The following is an 18477-nucleotide window of genomic DNA, read 5'->3' on the forward strand; positions in this document are numbered from 1 at the left end:
TTTTCAAAGAATGTTAATGCCCACAGCACGCTGCTCTGCCCATAGCATGCTTAAAGGCCCCAATTGAACATGCAGACTCAGACACTGGAGATACAAAAGGATGCCATTTATTGGGAATTAAAACATGATGGCACCACCCCTCACTAGTCAAAAATGCAGAAGAAGCTTTGCGGTGCAACGTGGGGAAATTAACAAAGGTTCTGTGTAATGCAACTTTTCAATGAAGCACAGTTTTCTACTTCATCCACCTATTCAAAGAAAGTTAGAAGTAAAGAAGAAGAAAAAGCTAGGGGAAAAAAACACAGATTTTATTGTGCATCAGCTTCCCAGTTCTCTACGGATTTTAAGGAGCAACTAGGGCTTGAATGACAAAAACAATCCAAGGAAAAACCACAATAGTAGCAACATCACACACTAATTGGCCCTTTGGAACTCTGTAGGTAAATTACATGGTGGGTTGTTAATTAATGTTTATTTAGTTATCGTAGAATGCTTGAACATCTTTTTTGACTATCAGCAATAATCTGTCCAATATTCAATAAAGACTAAGTTTGGGGATGGATGGAGACACGGGATGCGGGAGGACAGTGGGAGGATGACGGCGGGAGGATGACAGTGGGAGGATGACGATGGGAGGATGACGGTGGGAGGATGAAGGTGGGAGGAGGACAGTGGGAGGATGAAGGTGGGGATGATGGAGACGATGGGCGGATGACGGGGATGCGTGGGAGGATGACGGTGGGAGGATGACAGTGGGAGGATGACAGTGGGAGGATGACGATGGGAGTATGAAGGTGGGAGGATGACGATGGGAGGATGACTCCCTTGGGGCGGCTGTGGCTCAGTGGTAGAGCGGTTGCCTGCCAATCGGAAGGTTGGTGGATCGATCCCCGCCCCTGCAGTCATTGTCGAAGTGTCCTTGGGCAAGACACTGAACCCCGAGTTGCCCCCGGTGCTGCGCATCGGAGTGTGAATGTCTATCTGATGAGCAGGTGGCACCTTGTACGGCAGCCCCGGCCACAGTGTATGAATGTGTGTAAATGGTGAATGTTTCCTGTAGATGTAAAAGCGCTTTGAGCAGTTGTTAAGACTGGAAAAGGCTTTATAAATACAGACAACATTTACATTATACATGACGAATGGGGAGGATGAAAGGTGGGGAGGATGGATCGATGGGAGGATGACGGTGGGAGGCTGTGGCGGTGGTTCTTGAGGGCCTGTAGACTCGTTTTCCTTGTCTGGCTAGTTCCCTCGGCGCCGCTCCGCTGGACCGTTCCCTGCAGCAGCAGGTGAAACTTGGGGTCACCAACTGTTTTTTTGGTGAGTTGGAACACCGAGATGGAGATGATGATCTTTGTTGAACTGAAGCAGTTTCTTTGCAAGCTTCTTCAGTGCTTCTTTTGAACTTAGGGATCGGTGTAAGTTTGTTCTAACATGGGCCCACGGGCAGCTTGTGTTAGAGAAGAAGGAATGTCCAATGGGTGTGGCAGTTAGTATTCAAGCAAGTCAGCAGAGCCGAGTATGACACGCAGGATGAAGTAAAAAAGAAGAGGAAGAAAGAGCATGCAAGACTGCTGTTGTCTTTTACTTAAAGGTCTTGGTCCAACGGCAGTGTCAAAAATGACCCTGGCCACCCTTCGTCTTAAATTTTCCTGGCATTAATTTTAAACTAATCTTTCCCTTTTTGATATTAAATATCCCTAGTTTCCATATCAAACTTTACCATTATTAAAACCTAGAGGTATTTAGCTGCATGATGAACACAAATATAGTTAACATTATTACTTACCATTAAAACACAATACAATAGTGTAAACAACAAACCATTGAAAAGCAATCACATTAGCAAGGATGAGGTCACATAATAAAGCATCAAAGCATTCTTTTTATGTGTAGAATGTATCAGAGCACACTCTTCTCACAGCAGGATATTGGTGAGACTCTCCTTTGCTGTTGTTTCAGTGTCCTTTGATCAGTGTCTTTAGATGTATATTAGACTTTCTAGTTGTGTCTACTGGTGCAGTTCCTGACTCTCCAGGACTGTGCCAGTATAAGCAGTCCTAAAGTGGAATTCCTGTCCTGGGGTTGTAACTAAGTTTAACTAGGAGTCTTACCAGAGTCCAGTTCTGGATGAGTTCAGAAACTCACCAAACATAATTTAAAGCTATTTATGCTTTAATGGTCCACATAAACAGCTTCCCAAGCTCTAGGCTCATGGGATGGCCTGCCTCTTTGGGTCACATGGACCCACACTGTGAAGTTGAATATCCACACTAATCACCAACAGCAGCAATTGTGTGCCTAAGTGTTCCCAGAGGCCTTATATCTCTTTGTTGGCCCAATTTCCCCTTTTGTGCCTTTAGTTGCTCTGTCATACTATTCAAGAAGTAACACTTTTCCCTTCAGTATCACTTTTCTGTGATTGTCTGCAACCCCCTGTCTACCCCCTGGTGAGTCTGAATTTTTCTGTGTATCATTAGAATGAACTGTCAACCTTGACTTTTTAGACAGCATGGATGATAAATCCTAGAGATGCTCAAATATGCTTAAATACTATTATCTTCAGTTACAATGCAACTGAGCAAACTCAATCTGCTGATGAGATTGCATTGCCATCTAACACTGCAAAACATGAGCCCACAGATGCAGCTAACATCAGGTTTGTTACAAAGACATTTCAATCTGTAATTATCTCCTAGCAACGCTCACATTGTAGTCTAAGGGCCTTTGCAAAAAACAGAGTTATGCACTGTAATCTGAACGACACTTTCCAGTAGAAGACAAGTGGTAATGACAAGGGAAACCAGGAAAACGGAAACACACCCTTTCCCGAACTGCATTACATTTCAGCAGTGACAAACTAGTGATTCACTGATGTATTTAGCCTCAAGAGTGTGTCACAAGGAGGATGGGCTGCTCTCAACCCTGTGGAATTACCGAGTGTGAACATTAAGCTGCATACTGAGAAATACAATCGTTTAATCTGTCTCAAGTGTCACAGACAGGACTACACAACTCTGTCTCCTCATGACGCAATATCGCTACTGCTGTGTGAAAACACAAAAACACACACACCTCTCTGGATTTACTGTCTAAACCCCATCTAGGGACGTGAAGATCGATGCCTCAGTAATCAATACTTATTGATCAATTCTTAAATGTTGCTCATTTGGCATCATTCCTGTCTGAAACGTGTAAATTACCAAGCTTGGCTTGAAAGCTGGAAATTGCAGATCACAGATCGATTCATACCATTATGTTTGCTCATTACCAATTATTGATGAGGATGGTAATCTCAACGTGGATGAACACGTTAAATCAATTATGCAATTTTGCTTCTCTCTCCTTATGAAGCCTTATCTTACCTCGTGAAATTATTCATGAAGAACTTTCTTTCTCGTCTTTCTACAGTTTACCCCTCTGAAAAGAACTCTTTTTTGGGGTTTTTTAAAATAGTGAGTGGTGGGAGGTATCGCACGAGAAATGGTGGGTGGTCAGCGAACCAGTTTTGTCCGGCGGCCTGCACGATGAACGCTCACGTTGCCATATACCAACGTCCCGGTTTTCCTGATGGTCGGCATCATTATTCTCGGTAGTGTGAGAATGTTGTGAAGTCTGTCAGAAAGTGAGAATAGTGCTGTTTTGTATGGTCCAAGGTGACATGACGGTGGAGGACAACATGCATACTGGAGATGGCAGAGCACACTGTGATGTTCCCACCACGTTGGCCAGGAACATTATGATGGCTCTGTGGCCAATGACGTTTCTCCCCCTTCTTCTGCTCTTTGCTAGGTTGAACAAAGCCTCATCTATAAAGATAAACTCATGTGGGATTGGCATGTGCATCCATTTCAGTACTCCCTGAAACACATACAATCTGTCAATATGGTGTTATCCAGTATACAGGGAAACACATGTTCCTCCACAATGGTGTCGTCTACTCAGTCCTTTTAGAAAAAACAAAATAAAGAATATATAGGGCTTGGACAATGCAGCCTAAATATTATTCTTTTCATAGTGCTAACATCCTGATTGGAGTGTTTACAATTAACCATGGGTGTTTGGCAAGGTGGCACATGTAATTAGTCATTTAGCTCATGTAGTGTCATTTTAAATGGCAGTGTTTTGAAATGGCAAACATGGACTTTATGTCAGATTGTTGTGTCTTATGCAGGAAACTGTGTTCAGTGCATTTAAAAAGTTGCCATTTTGAAATGAAAAAATGTGTGTAAAGCAGACAATGTGTTTAGACTTTCTGAGACTTGAGAGGAAGTTTGCTCTCTGTGGTGTCGTTTAAATAATTGTGCTGTGCATGTCATTTTAGTGTGTTAGCAATTGGAAAAAACTGTAGTATTCAAGCAAGTCAGCAGAGCCAAGTATGACAACAGGATGAAGTAAAAAAGAAGAGGAAGAAAGAGCATGCAAGACTGCTGTTGTCTTATACTTAAAGGTCTTGGTCCAACGGCAGTGTCAAAAATGACCATGGCCCCCTTCGTCTTAAATTTCCTGGCATAATTTTAAAATAATCTTTCTTTTGATATTAAATATCCTAGTTTCATATAAAACTTACCATTATTAAAACCTAGAGGTATTTAGCTGCATGATGAACATAAATTATACTTACCATTAAAAACACAACAATAGTGTAAGCATCAAACCATTGAAAAGCAATCACATTAGCAAGGATGAGGTCACATAATAAAGCATCAAAGCATTCTTTTATGTGTAGAATGTATCAGAGCACCCCTTCTCACAGCAGGATATTGGTGAGACTCTCCTTTGCTGTTGTTTCAGTGTCCTTTGATCAGTGTCTTTAGATGTATATTAGACTTTATAGTTGTGTCTACTGGTGCAGTTCCTGACTCTCCAGGACTGTGCCAGTATAAGCAGTCCTAAAGTGGAATTCCTGTCCTGGGGTTGTAACTAAGTTCAACTAGGAGTCTTACCAGAGTCCAGTTCTGGATGAGTTCAGAAACTCACCAAACATAATTTAAAGCTATTTATGCTTTAATGCTCCACATAAACAGCTTCCCAAGCTCTAGGCTCATGGGATGGCCTGCCTCTTTGGGTCACATGGACCCACACTGTGAAGTTGAATACCCACACTAATCACCAACAGCAGCAATTGTGTGCCTAAGTGTTCCCAGAGGCCTCTTTGTTGGCCCAATTTCCCTTTTGGGCCTTTAGTTGCTCTGTCATACTATTCAAGAAGTAACACTTTTCCCTTCAGTATCACTTTTCTGTGATTGTCTGCAACCCCCTGTCTACCCCCTGGTGAGTCTGAATTTTTCTGTGTATCATTAGAATGAACTGTCAACCTTGACTTTTTAGACAGCATGGATGATAAATCCTAGAGATACTCAAATATGCTTAAATACTATTATCTTCAGTTACAATGCAACTGAGCAAACTCAATCTGCTGATGAGATTGCATTGCCATCTAACACTGCAAAACATGAGCCCACAGATGCAGCTAACATCAGGTTTGTTACAAAGACATTTCAATCTGTAATTATCTCCTAGCAACGCTCACATTGTAGTCTAAGGGCCTTTGCAAAAAACAGAGTTATGCACTGTAATCTGAACGACACTTTCCAGTAGAAGACAAGTGGTAATGACAAGGGAAACCAGGAAAACGGAACACACCCTTTCCCGAACTGCATTACATTTCAGCAGTGACAAACTAGTGATTCACTGATGTATTTAGCCTCAAGAGTGTGTCACAAGGGGGATGGGCTGCTCTCAACCCTGTGGAATTACCGAGTGTGAACATTAAGCTGCATACTGAGAAATACAATCGTTTAATCTGTCTCAAGTGTCACAGACAGGACTACACAACTCTGTCTCCTCATGACGCAATATCGCTACTGCTGTGTGAAAACACAAAAACACACACACCTCTCTGGATTTACTGTCTAAACCCCATCTAGGGACGTGAAGATCGATGCTCAGTAATCAATACTTATTGATCAATTCTTAAATGTTGCTCATTTGGCATCATTCCTGTCTGAAACGTGTAAATTACCAAGCTTGGCTTGAAAGCTGGAAATTGCAGATCACAGATCGATTCATACCATTATGTTTGCTCATTACCAATTATTGATGAGGATGGTAATCTCAACGTGGATGAACACGTTAAATCAATTATGCAATTTTGCTTCTCTCTCCTTATGAAGCCTTATCTTACCTTGTGAAATTATTCATGAAGAACTTTTCTTTCTCGTCTTTCTACAAGTTTACCCCTCTAACACCCCTCGCTAACTAGCTGGGAACATGCAGAAAACAGAAAACATTTTGACATGTCACGATGGGAAAAGCACAAATAAATAAATAATAAAATCAATTAGCTGCATCAGTTCCAGGGTCCTGGTATTGTTCAAGCTGGCTAACCGTCACGCTGTCATGGCTTATTGGGACACTTGCATAGAACAGAGTCATTGTTAATGTTTTAAATAGCATCAGTATCTGTACATGTATTTGTACCTGTGTAATAACTGTCTTATAACCACGCCTCTTTTGTAGAGTACTTTATGATCTGGCAAAAGGAATTGGTGATTCCTTTTTAAAGAGTTTCAACTGAAATTGAAACTCTCTGACCTGCTGTCTGTCTCTGACCTGCCCTTATGCCTTTACTTTGTCAGATTTGTTTGCACGTTTCAAATGTTATAATTGACAGCTTTAAGTCTGTAAACTGACCATTGATTTTTAGTTAACTGCCTTTGCACGGGGTCTTTGGTAGAAGTGCAACGGATCAAAAAACTCACGGCTCGGTTCGGCTCACGGGCTTGAGTCATAGATCAGATTGATTTTAAGGTCAGCACAATTCACACAGAATTTAAATGATTTATTAAAAACGACCTTTAACAATAATAACTTCTTGAAACAGTAAATTGCTGTTAAATGACAAAAACAGATGAGACAACAGCAATGACCTAGTCACTAGCTTGTGTCTTTTAGCTCATAGGTTCAGCGACAGACTGTTGGACGTCCTCTAAAGTGAAATACCGTCACATTTCACACCGTTTATCTGTCAGCGCTTTAACCGTTAATCCAGCTACTAGCTAGCGGCAACGTTGGGCCAACGGCAACGTTAGGCTAACGACATTGTTAAGCTAACATCATGGCATCATGGCCGTTAGCCATGATTTTTTATGGCTAATGGCAATGTTAGACTAACATCAATGTTACCTGCTGCCAAGTGTACCGTTAGCGTTAACTAGCGTGAGACTCAGCGATGCTTCTGTTGCATTTAAAGTCTGTTTCGGAGCAACGGAGAGCAGCGCAGACATTTGTTTGTGTGTTGAGAGAGAGAGATTTATCAGCTAACGTTACGTTAATAAACAGCAACAGTAAAAAGGTATTTCACACCATAATTATTATGGTTTAACTTTGCAATATATCCGTGCTTGCACATGCTTTCCCAACTCACGCCAGTTCATGAAATGGTCATGTTATTTTGATTTATTGATTTGTTTACAGGTCACAAATTTTTGTTGATTTCGTGTACAGGTCACCATTTTTCGAAAGAGACCATTTCACAAACTGCCATGACACTGGGCTGCTCTGGGGGACGCAACAATGGGGAAATGAAATGCCACACGTGGGACGGTGACAACAACTAGCGCCGGGACATGATCCACGGACTCTGTGGCACGCAACTACAGGGAAATGAAACGCCACACGCCAGCCACAACAATAGGACGGTTGTGGTTAGGAAGAGAATAACGCAGAAAAGAACTGCAACACGCGGGACACAATCCCCAGTCTCCGGGGTGAAAGTCCTGTCCACCACCCAGACCAACCTCCCTGCACGGTTTTCAATGCTTCTCGCTACTGTAGTCGTTCTTTGATCATGGCTTCCCATTGAAATACATTACTTTAAAATTTGTAATCAACACGCCAAAGTAACAACATTATCGTGACCTGTACGCCAATCAATAGATTAAATAACGTGACTATTCCACAAACTGTGGACTGGGTTCCAAACCGTGAGTGTCGATCCGTACGGACCACGGATCATCTGTGGTTCGCTACACCACTAGTCTTTGCATTAAGCCAATAATCTGTACCGTGACACTATGATCCTCATATGGTAGTTGAGAGGTTGAGTCTAAACACCAAAGCGAGCTGAAGATTTGCCATGAGGGCAAAGAGACTCTGGAACAACTCTCCTAAACAGATTAGCTCAGTTTAGTCAGTAAACTCGTTCTGTGTCCCTGCTGAAAGTTAACTTTATCAGAATAATTGTACTTGATTTTATATTACCTTACTGTCTGGATCTTTCTTGCTGTTTTATTCCATAATTTTTTATTTTATCTCTTCTCATTTAGTCAGTTTTAGTTTTGTATTGACTTGTTTGCTTGCACTGTTTTCTGTTCAGTCTTTTATTGCATTTTTATGTGTTTTATATGCTGCCTGATTTTAATCGCGTGAAGTACCTTGTAAAGTCACTTTCAGAGAGGTGTTATATTGGTAGAGTTCATTATTATCATATTTATTTTGTGATAAAGTTGTTGTGGTGACTTGTATCAGGGGATTTATGATATTAACTACAGACATACTTTACAAAAAATGAAAACTCAAGTTGTAAATACAAATTAGCTCAATGTAAGTGAGGACTGGCCAACATATTCTTCCTTATCCTTGTGTCCTTGCAGGGACATTTATTCTTTATAACTGCACACAGACACACAAACACACATTATTAAAACCCAGACTCCCCATTAAACCCATGGAAACATAAGCTTCACTGCCACCCAGTGGAAGTAGTATGACTCTTCACTCACAGGTACACCAGGAGTCCCTGGATCTCCATCTCTGCCTGGCTCCCCCTGCAAAGAGATACATCATGATTAACTGAATGTTTGAATGTGTGTGTGTGTGTGTGTGTGTGCGTGTGTGTGTGTGTGTGTGTGTGTGTGTGTGTTTGTGAGTGGTGGTGTGTGTGTGTGTGTTGTGTGTGTGTGTGTGTGGTGTGTGTGTGTGTGCCCAAAGGTGAGATTGAATGTGTGCAACCGGTGTGGCGATTTTGGTGTGTGTGTTTGCGTTACTGTGTGCTGGTCCATGTCTTCATTCTGTGTGTGTGTGTGTGTGTGTGGGCGTGCGTGCGCGTGAGAGAGAGAGAGAGAGAGAGAGAGAGAGAGAGAGAGAGAGAAGAAAGACAGTGGAGAAAAGGTCATGATTACCACTAGCAGCCAATAAGAGAAACCCACGGAGAGAGGGGATAGGAATTGGCTAGTGGTGACCTTTTACAAACCTGACTTTTTTTCTCATGTGTGGCTGTGCTCTCTGTACTCGGCTCCTCTGGGCTCTTAAAACTCTTTTCCATTAGTGCACATAAAGGAAAGCAACTCAATCAGAGTATTCATCACCCGCTTTGATTGTTCAATTTGTGACTGATGCGGTGTTTACAATGGTAAAAGTACAACAGGACGGGTTCTTGTTGCCCTTTGTGACAGTGAAAAACCAAAAGAGAAATAATGAAGAGAAAATATATTCTTAAAAAACTGTGTATATGTGACTGTATCAGTGTTAACACTGATATTAATTATTGCATTAGTTTGGCTTCTTACACTAGTAGAAGCTGTTGGAGCCTACTCCCACGTGCCTAACCCTAATTAGGCCTACCACTCAGAGGCTGATGGAAATCAGTGCTACTTAAAGAGCCACTAGCAGGTTGACCTTTTTATTACATTCACACTTGACCTTTCCTGAACATGATTATTCGAAAAGTTGATGCAGTAACATCTTCCATTATATCTTGTTTTACAAGATATAATGGAAGGTCATAGCCATATGGGACCAAGGCTGTCGTGTTCACCGTCCCCCCCCAGATGGACGTTGGTTTTGAGTCACTGCGGTCTTTTGTGTCGACATAGAAGACAAAAATAGGAAAAGTGGATGTGTCTCAGGAACGGAGGGTTGTTGCGTGCCAAACCCAGTGTGACCGGCGCATTAAACAGATAGATTGGCCCATTGGTTTATTCTAATTGACACTGGGCTTCAAGACAGAGAATGAAATAATGGAATTGGAATGGAATGCAAGCACAAAAGTGGGTTTAAGAAGCATAAATGTAAAGAGGCATCAAAGGCATTTTTTTTTAAATGGTACATGTATTATCATGACTTCATGCATGAAAAAGCATTTATTCATTCATGTAGTTCTTAATAAACTGCCAGTAATGTACAATGATTAATAGTATCTCATGCGTGACTTAATACAGGAACAATACCTTAATTAATGCATCAATTAAGGTATTTGAATCATCATGATTTCTGATTTAATAATGATGTTCATGTCTTCTTCAAAAAGCTGACCAAGCACAGCAGTGTTATAATCATTGTTAAACTACACATAACTTCTCTATTATTTCATCATGTTCGTGATCTTTTAAATAAAGTGCTGACCTGCTCCATCTTCAGCATTGATATGATTAAAGTCATGCATGAAATCATGATAATTAATTTAACATTATTATTAAGTGTTACCAAAAAATTGACCTATTTCTAACTTGTTATTTCATAACACTGAAAAAGATTCCAGTTCCAGTGGCACATTCCACATTCCAGCTTTAACAGTTTCCGCCTGCATCAGCTGGTGAGTCGGCTTTACCAACAATGGGTTGACGCAGTGTTCTATAAAGTACTTGAACGCAATAGTACAAGTATCTTACCAGAAAATGACTTCTTTTAAATGTAAATGGACTGTTCTTGTATAGCGCTTTTCTAGTCAACTACGCAAAGCTCTTTTACATAGTGGCCGAGGCTGCCGTGCAAGGTGCCACCTGCTCATCAGATAAACACTCACACACACATTTACATCATCATCAGGGGCAACTCGGGGTTCAGTGGGGACACTTCAACATAGGACTGCGGGGCCAGAGATCAAACTACCAACCTTTTAAATGTAAATGATTAGTTGGCAACCACTCTACCACTGTTTCACAGCTGCCCCTTTTAGAATATTACTTGAGTAAAAGTCTTAAAGAATCTGATATCTACTGTACTTAAGTATAAAAAGTAATTTTCTGATGTCAAATGGACTTTAGTATTAGAATAAAAAAAAACACTTTAAACTAAAATTTAAGGACTTGAAATGTCTTAAAAACTACCACATTTTCCTCCGAGGCCTTAATTTTGATTTAGTCAGGTCTAAAAAAGGTTTTAGCCTCGTTCGTTTCCAGAAACGCTGGCCACAGAAAGAAAAAGTATCGAGTTGTTGCTTGCAGAGCGGAGCAAAGGCTGTCTATCAGCAGTGATTGTTAGAGTGCACGTCGGAGAATAGTGTGAACACTGGCTTGACGCCACTGTTGATTGCGGTTTGATTCATTCTCAATTCATTTGTATTTTTTAAAACAGGAATGTGTGACTGAACTATTGCCTGTGCATATGACTTTCCAGTAATAGTTTGAAGAAAAAGTACAATACCTGGTGTCCTTTAGAGCCCGTCTCACCTCTGTCCCCCTAAAAATACACATTAGAACATTAAAAAAGTACTGTAATTTCAGGTTTATGTTCTGACAAAAGTAATGCTGCCCTCATGATGACAAAAAAGCCATCATGAGCATTGCTGTCCTGTTGATAACACACAGTAGACCTACTGTACAAAAGAAAATCAAATGCAGCACGTTGAACAGATCATATCATCGGATTAGGATTGCTTGTATTCATGAGTGTGGGCATGCTGCTTTAGAAGTGTGAAGGACAACCTTTAGCACCATTAAAGTTAATCATGTCATCTAAGCAAAAAATGAATAATACATTAACATGTATGTGTTATGTTAAGCTGTCAACATTTATGCAGTACAGTAAATGTGATCCTGACAGCAAAAGCTATAAATTATTCATAAAGTGTCGCCTCTGTTGCCAACTGTAGACTGCATTAAGTCCAAACAAAACCACCCAGGTCATGTTTTTAATTGGTTTGTGTATGCCATTATATGAATTGATTCTCACCTTGTGACCTTTGAACCCTGGCATCCCCATGGCACCCGGCGGCCCTGGAAAACTGACTCTCCTCTTGAGCCCTGCAGAGGTGAAATGTTACTGTTGTCTGGAAATCAATGGCTGGCATTTAAGAAAAGACAAGGTTCATATGTTGTGATATTCTCAGTTATCTCCTATAACTGGCCATTTATGTCACTCTAGAAAACAATTGTAACCACCCTGTCTTTGTTTGTAATCCAAAAAGGGAGCAGAAAAAAAGGATATATAAAACTTTACACTGTCAGTTTGCAAACATAAAAGTATAGCTCGTAGTGGTAATAGTAGTAGAACTGGTTGGTAGAATGAGAACAAATAGACAATGGTAGCAGAGAGTGTATGTAGAGTGTCAAAAACAGCAACGTAGGTACACAGCTAGAGAGAGGAAAAAGAGAACCTCTACTGGTCTCTACACCTTATACTTTGTTCTGAAGTGACTCAAGAGTTACTGGAGTGTTTTTGACTGAGACGTAAACTTATGTGCTTTCTTGCTGAGAGATAAAGAAGATTTATACCAATGTGCATCAGCTACGGAGCTAGAGCACAACTGTGATTACACTAGCTTAGCATGAAGACCAGAAAGCTCTGGTGAAGGTTCCGTCTAAAGCAGTCTTGTTGGGTTGGTAAATATGGTTGGACTGTATTAGGAATGATGGACATAAGATGGGTGTCTCACTGGGGTGTCAGTCAGAACACAAAGGAGTTGATGCAATTTAATCCAGAACTTTACTTGAGGTGTTGAAGGACAGCTTCGCATTACACAATAGGCTACACTGTTTGTATGTAATGGTTATATGTGTATATAGCTATCTATGTGTATGTGATTAGAAATATATTCGTCTTCATGCGTGTAAGTGTATGTGTGATCTGAAATGAACAAGAACAAACAAGAAATAACATGAATGTTAATTCCCATTATCAAAATACCTGCATTATTTACATTAGTACAGAATAAACTGACATTTCTGTACTATAATGACTAATTCTAATGGCACAACAGTATTTACCAGTGGAATGCAATACAACAGTGCCACCTAGTGGCCCACTGAATTAACATTAGACTGCCCGAAAGGGCACTGGAATTTTCCACTAATGTGGCCACTAATCTAATTACAAATGCGCCACATCTTACACATAGCATACATCGTCGGGAACAGGTCTAATAAGGCAAAAAGGATGTCTAAATTCTAATAGGTCAGATATAACCAGGTTACAGTTTAAGTAGATACCAACATTAATCACAAACTCACTTTTCAGCAAAGACGCACACATCACACACACAGCTGTTCTCCCTCTCGCTCCGCTGCGTATCTATCTTGAGGTAAGGCTGGAAATGTAAATACTGATGCATGCACACGGGCACGGTCTTTCCAACAAAGCCACCCCCAAATTTGTGTCCAAGTTTGTGCCATGGCAAGGCCACCTAGGGTCCATCTTGATCATCGGGTATCATTGTCTTGGCCTTGGACCTAAGGTAGCACAATCAGGCAGGTGATAGGTTGGGTGTAAACTCTTTATCTGCACTTCCACAGTCCTCACTCGGTCATCAGGGCCTGGAAAGACCTTGGTCACCTTTCCTATTGGCCATAGTGAGGGAGGCACATGGTGGTTGATTAGCATCACTATTGTACTGACCTCGACGTCTGGAGAAGGATTCCCTTTGGTCTGCAGCCCAAGCAGGTAATGTTAGATGAATGCTGTCCAGAAATTGTCTGCCAACACTTGGGAATGTCTCCATCTCCTCTTGCCCAACAGTTCAGATTACGGATAAACATCTTGGGGTAATGAGCCATCCGGCAACTAGGCATTATCGGATCAGGAGCTGTCAGGTTTGTGGAAACATATCCAAGGGGCTTAGTTTAGAATCGCCTCAATCTCTATAAGGACAGTCTTGAGGACTTCCTCTGTGACAGAGTCTGATCCAAGCTTAGTGTGAAGTGTTGTCTTAAGTGAATGGATCTCTCTCTCTCCCTCGCTCTGCGAAAATGTGGGGCAGCAGGAGGGTTGAAATGGAAACTGATCTGCTGCTTGGTAAGGTTTTGTTGCAGGTCAGGGCTATGTTACTTGTAGGCCTCTTAAAGTTCAGTTTCTCCCCCACAGAAGTTAGGACCTTGGTCATTGTATAACTCTGCAGGCTTACCATGACGTGCAATGAACCTTCAAAGAGCCATGACGAAAGCGTCACTATCAATGGAGGTAAGGATCTCCAGATGCACGGCTCTTGTAGTAAGGCATTTAAACAAGTTTCCCCTCCTCTTTTCATTATGGCGCCCCACATTGATCAGGAAGGGGTCATAGCCATCCATTCCACATGATTGAAATGCTGGTTTGAACAACCTTAGGCAAGGAGGTGGAAGGGCCATAATTTTCTGACAGGCTGGCTTAAATCTCTACCTACGGCATTCTCAATATATCCGTTGGTGTTTTCGCACAGACTCTCTGCCTCTTAGGATCCAGAATTCCGGGATCCAGGACAATGGGGTGCACTGTGTAAGGGTCAAGATCCTTTAATGTGTCTTAAGCAGCCTCCAACTCGAATGAGCTGGGTGGTCCTGTCAGACTCAGGAGAAAAGGCAAATTAGTCGGCTGTTAGGATGAACCGTTTGGCTTGTTTCAGGAGTTGGTAGTCTTCAGAAAAATTATCCATCTTTGCCTCTTCTCAGCACTAGAAGCTCTGCTTCTTGGAAGGTGCTTGCAGAGGGAGGACCTGTCAGACCAGCCGCCCCATTAAGCCATTTACGTTTTTCTCCAAGCAAATCATTGAGCCTCTTTCCTCTGGTTAGATCATCTGCAGGGTTCCTGGAGTCTACATATCTCCATGACTTAAAATCAGTCAACTCCTTAATCTCTGCCACCCTAGCACCCACAAAGTGGCAGAACTGGGATTGCAACCAATGGTATGGTACCTGTATTGTCAGCATGATCTCCTTCAAGAGAAGTTTCCCCAGCCATGCTCCAGTTAGCACCGCACATAGCTCTGGTCGGGACACCAATTGTTGTTTCCGTGGGCAACACGGGAGCTGGCAATGAGAAAGGCTACATGTACAGTACATCAACACCAGAAGCTGTTAAACTGTGGTATACTACAGACCCGTATGCTTTCTCTGAGGCATCAGAGAAGATGTGGACATCATGTGTCATCTGAGGTACTGAAGGTTGGCTTCCAAGTCTCTCCAGGCTTGCAGGAGGTATTCAGGGAGTTTAGGATCATCCCAGTCCCAACATTTGTCTGAAAGCTATTGGACAATCACCTTTGACCTGGTGGTGAAAGGTAGGAGGACACTCAAGGGGTCATACACCAAAACCCAATAGATGTTTCTCATTGTAGAAGCACTGTACGAGACAGGTCGATGTTGGAAGCCTAGGGCATCAGTGTCGCAAGACCAGCTTAGGCTCAAGGTGGATTTCTTTACTACAGCTTTGTCCTGGGAGAACCATAGCTCCAGTTTGGCAGATCGGGCATCTGAAGGGATGGGACTTACAATGTCTGTCTCATTGCTGGCCCATTGCAGGATGTTGAAACCTTCAGATGCTAGAGGGTCCTGTAACGTGTTGAGCAGGTGTCGTGATTCCTGCGCAGATGTAAAGCTCTGTAGACAGTTGTCTACATAAAAGCATTTCTCCACAGAGAACATCACATCTTCCTCTAGTGTGCTGTGCATGGCAGCAACCATTCATTGAGATTGAGACCTTAATACTAGAAAGAGCAGTTGACGACTATATGATCTTTACCATTGTGATTGACCATATGGTGTGGAATGTACCAACTCTCTTCAGTGGTGGAGGTCTCAGGGAAAGTTTGACAACAGCATTGGCAGTCACCAGCTTCTCACTGTGCAGCCTGATGTGTACGTGCGCAACGTCAACAGCGATGATTGGTCTGGTGATGCACTGACTGAGATAATGGTCATCTTTGTTGCAGTATGGGCAGAAGGCTTTTAATTCTGCTTGCTTCTTGGCTGACTGTGGTGGCTTAGAAGAGGCCGCTACATTGATCTGATTCTCCACAACCTCATTAGTCCCATGCAGTATGGTGGTGTAACGAGCTGTTGATTTGACCTTATGCTTCCGATATTGTCTTTGCCCTCATCTCTGCTGCTGCTTTGACACCATGCTTCATAATGGAGCCACTCTAAAAGATCAACAAGAGTTTACAGTGTCCCAGGACGGGGACCCATCCATCGACTGAACTCTGACCTCATCTCTGCTTACTCAGAAGTTGCTCCACATGTGACCCACAGCTTAGTTCTGCTTCACCTTGTGGGCCCAGAGTGTTGAGAATGCCTACAAGAGCTATTAATTGCAAAGCAAATCTTTCGAAAGCCTCTATGTCTCCCCACCGAATATCTGAGGAATCCATCACCTGAGCTATCTTATTGAGAGGCTGGCCATACCTCTCATTCAGAGTAGCCATAGTGTTGGTATAGGGGAAAGGAAGATTGGAGGGAGGAACGGAGGAAGGGAGAAAGCACTGGATTTTCATAGTATTGCTTTTTTGAGAGGGATGATACTGGGGCCAAGGTACCGGTCTGGATGTTGTATAAAGTATAAAGTACTTGAAAGCAATACTTGTAAAAGTACAAGTATCTTACCAGAAAAAGATTTTTGTTTCTGGTAAGATAAGTTAAAGTCTCCTTTTAGAATATGACTTGAGTAAAAGTCTTAAAGTATGTTATATTTACTGTACTTAAGTAGCAAAAGTAATTTTCTAATATTAGATTAGATGGTACCTAATTCTGATGAGTAAAAGTATTTACACTACTAGTATTTACACTAGTACTTTATAACGTTGTCATCGGGGTGGTCATCGTCTATGACAATATCAGTTATTATGATTCCTCCTCTTCTGCTTTAGTTTTGGCCTGTTTTTTTATTTTTTTGCCTCCTGCCACCAAACAGGCATTATATCACTAACTGGAATGGAGCAGGCCTTAACTTGCAATCTAGGAGCAATGATTCGCCAAACCTGCTTTTTTCCACTGTAACAAATTTCTTGGGATTTTATTTTGTAGAAACGAGTAACCAAGATGCTTAGGGGGATGCAGTAAGTAAAGTAAATGTATATGTATGATATATCGTAATATATCCGGTAATATAAAATGAAGTAAAGTACAGATACTTGAAAATCCTTCTTAAGTACAATTACGAAGAATTTGTACTTCAGTGCCGCCAAACACAAGCGTTTGCTTTTTACTTCTGTGGTTTTCGTTTGTGGAGATTCATTTTCTGAACAAAAGTCTAAGTATCACAAACCTTTGTTTTTTGTCAAAATAATACATTAAAAAATAAACAATGCAGATTGATCATGCTCTATGATGGCCCTTGACCCCATGTATCACTGAACACACAACCTTCTGCACGTACAGTATGTAAGTATCACTGTAAACATGATGGAAGCAGATGACAAACCTGTTGCTCAGTTATTCACTGGGCTTAACAAGCATGACGTGGGAAGGACTCAGCCAGCCAGTGCTGTGCCACAGCGCAGTGTTTACCTTCATTGATTCAGTTGAAAACAACAACAGGCTGCTACAGTATAGCCACAAAGACCTCTACACACATCAGACTGCTTGGTTAAAACTCAACATTTCTTTTTTCTCGGCTGAGATGGATAAGATTCAGTATTTTAGTATTTTCACTGTATAATTTAGCAGAACACCACACTGAATGTCAGTCTGCATGCACATTTCTTCAGCTTAAACAGAGCAACTACTATTGGTTGTGAGATCAACAAATGTGCAAACTGACAAGTTGTGTGTGTGTGTGTGTGTGTGTGTGTGTGTGTGTGTGTGTTGTGTGTGTGTGTGTGTGTGTGTGTGTGTGTGTGTTGTGTGTGTGTTCCAATGACAGAAACCAATGACAATGACAATAAAATGCAACGCACTCTCACATGGGTTAATTCATCTCCCAAAATTCATTTGAATATTTTGAAATGGTTCTCAAGGCAAATATGGATGTATGTGATTCATTTAAAGTAATTATTTACAAAGCATGTAATTATTTATATTGACTGTGGACATTAATAATTCTCAGATAGGTGTTAGTTAATCAGTACGCTATAGAAGTTCCCCTTCTGCTAGTTAGCTAGGCTAACTACTGTTTGTCCTCACTCTAACTATTATTTGTCCTCACAAACCAGACATTTTGGTCATTAAAACAATCATCTAGCAACACTAGGTATGATGTAAATGCCTACAATTATCTAATGTAGAATAATAAAATATGCATTACACACAATACAGCCTACAGATGCAGATAGGAAGACCTTCCAAAAAAAGAGGGGGATGCTGCATTAGAAAGCAGTGAAGACGGAGGTTAAAGGAAAAAATGATAACCTAGACGATAATCTCCGGCTGTACTCACCTTCTGGCCTGGTGGACCAATAGGACCTGTGACCCCTGGGTCTCCAGACGTCCCCTAAATAAAACACACAGACACACACACACACCCACACACACACACACACACAACACCACATTTGTCTGACAATACTTT

General features: G+C 41.5%; 1 protein-coding gene across 1 annotated transcript in view; it reads right to left on the minus strand.

Annotated features, from left to right (window-relative positions):
• Positions 1-18477, minus strand: part of si:dkey-225n22.4 (collagen alpha-1(XXI) chain) — a 105970-nt gene that overhangs the window by 3834 nt on the left and 83659 nt on the right. The window contains exons 22-27 of the mRNA XM_032504384.1: positions 18346-18399; positions 11956-12026; positions 11428-11463; positions 8787-8831; positions 1133-1277; positions 547-834 (exon numbers count right to left, since the gene is read on the minus strand). Coding sequence (XP_032360275.1) covers positions 547-834; positions 1133-1277; positions 8787-8831; positions 11428-11463; positions 11956-12026; positions 18346-18399 — 639 coding nt within the window. The remainder of the gene's footprint in view (positions 1-546; positions 835-1132; positions 1278-8786; positions 8832-11427; positions 11464-11955; positions 12027-18345; positions 18400-18477) is intronic.

The sequence above is a fragment of the Etheostoma spectabile genome, chromosome 22, assembly GCF_008692095.1.
Source record: "Etheostoma spectabile isolate EspeVRDwgs_2016 chromosome 22, UIUC_Espe_1.0, whole genome shotgun sequence".
Classification (NCBI taxonomy): domain Eukaryota; kingdom Metazoa; phylum Chordata; class Actinopteri; order Perciformes; family Percidae; genus Etheostoma; species Etheostoma spectabile.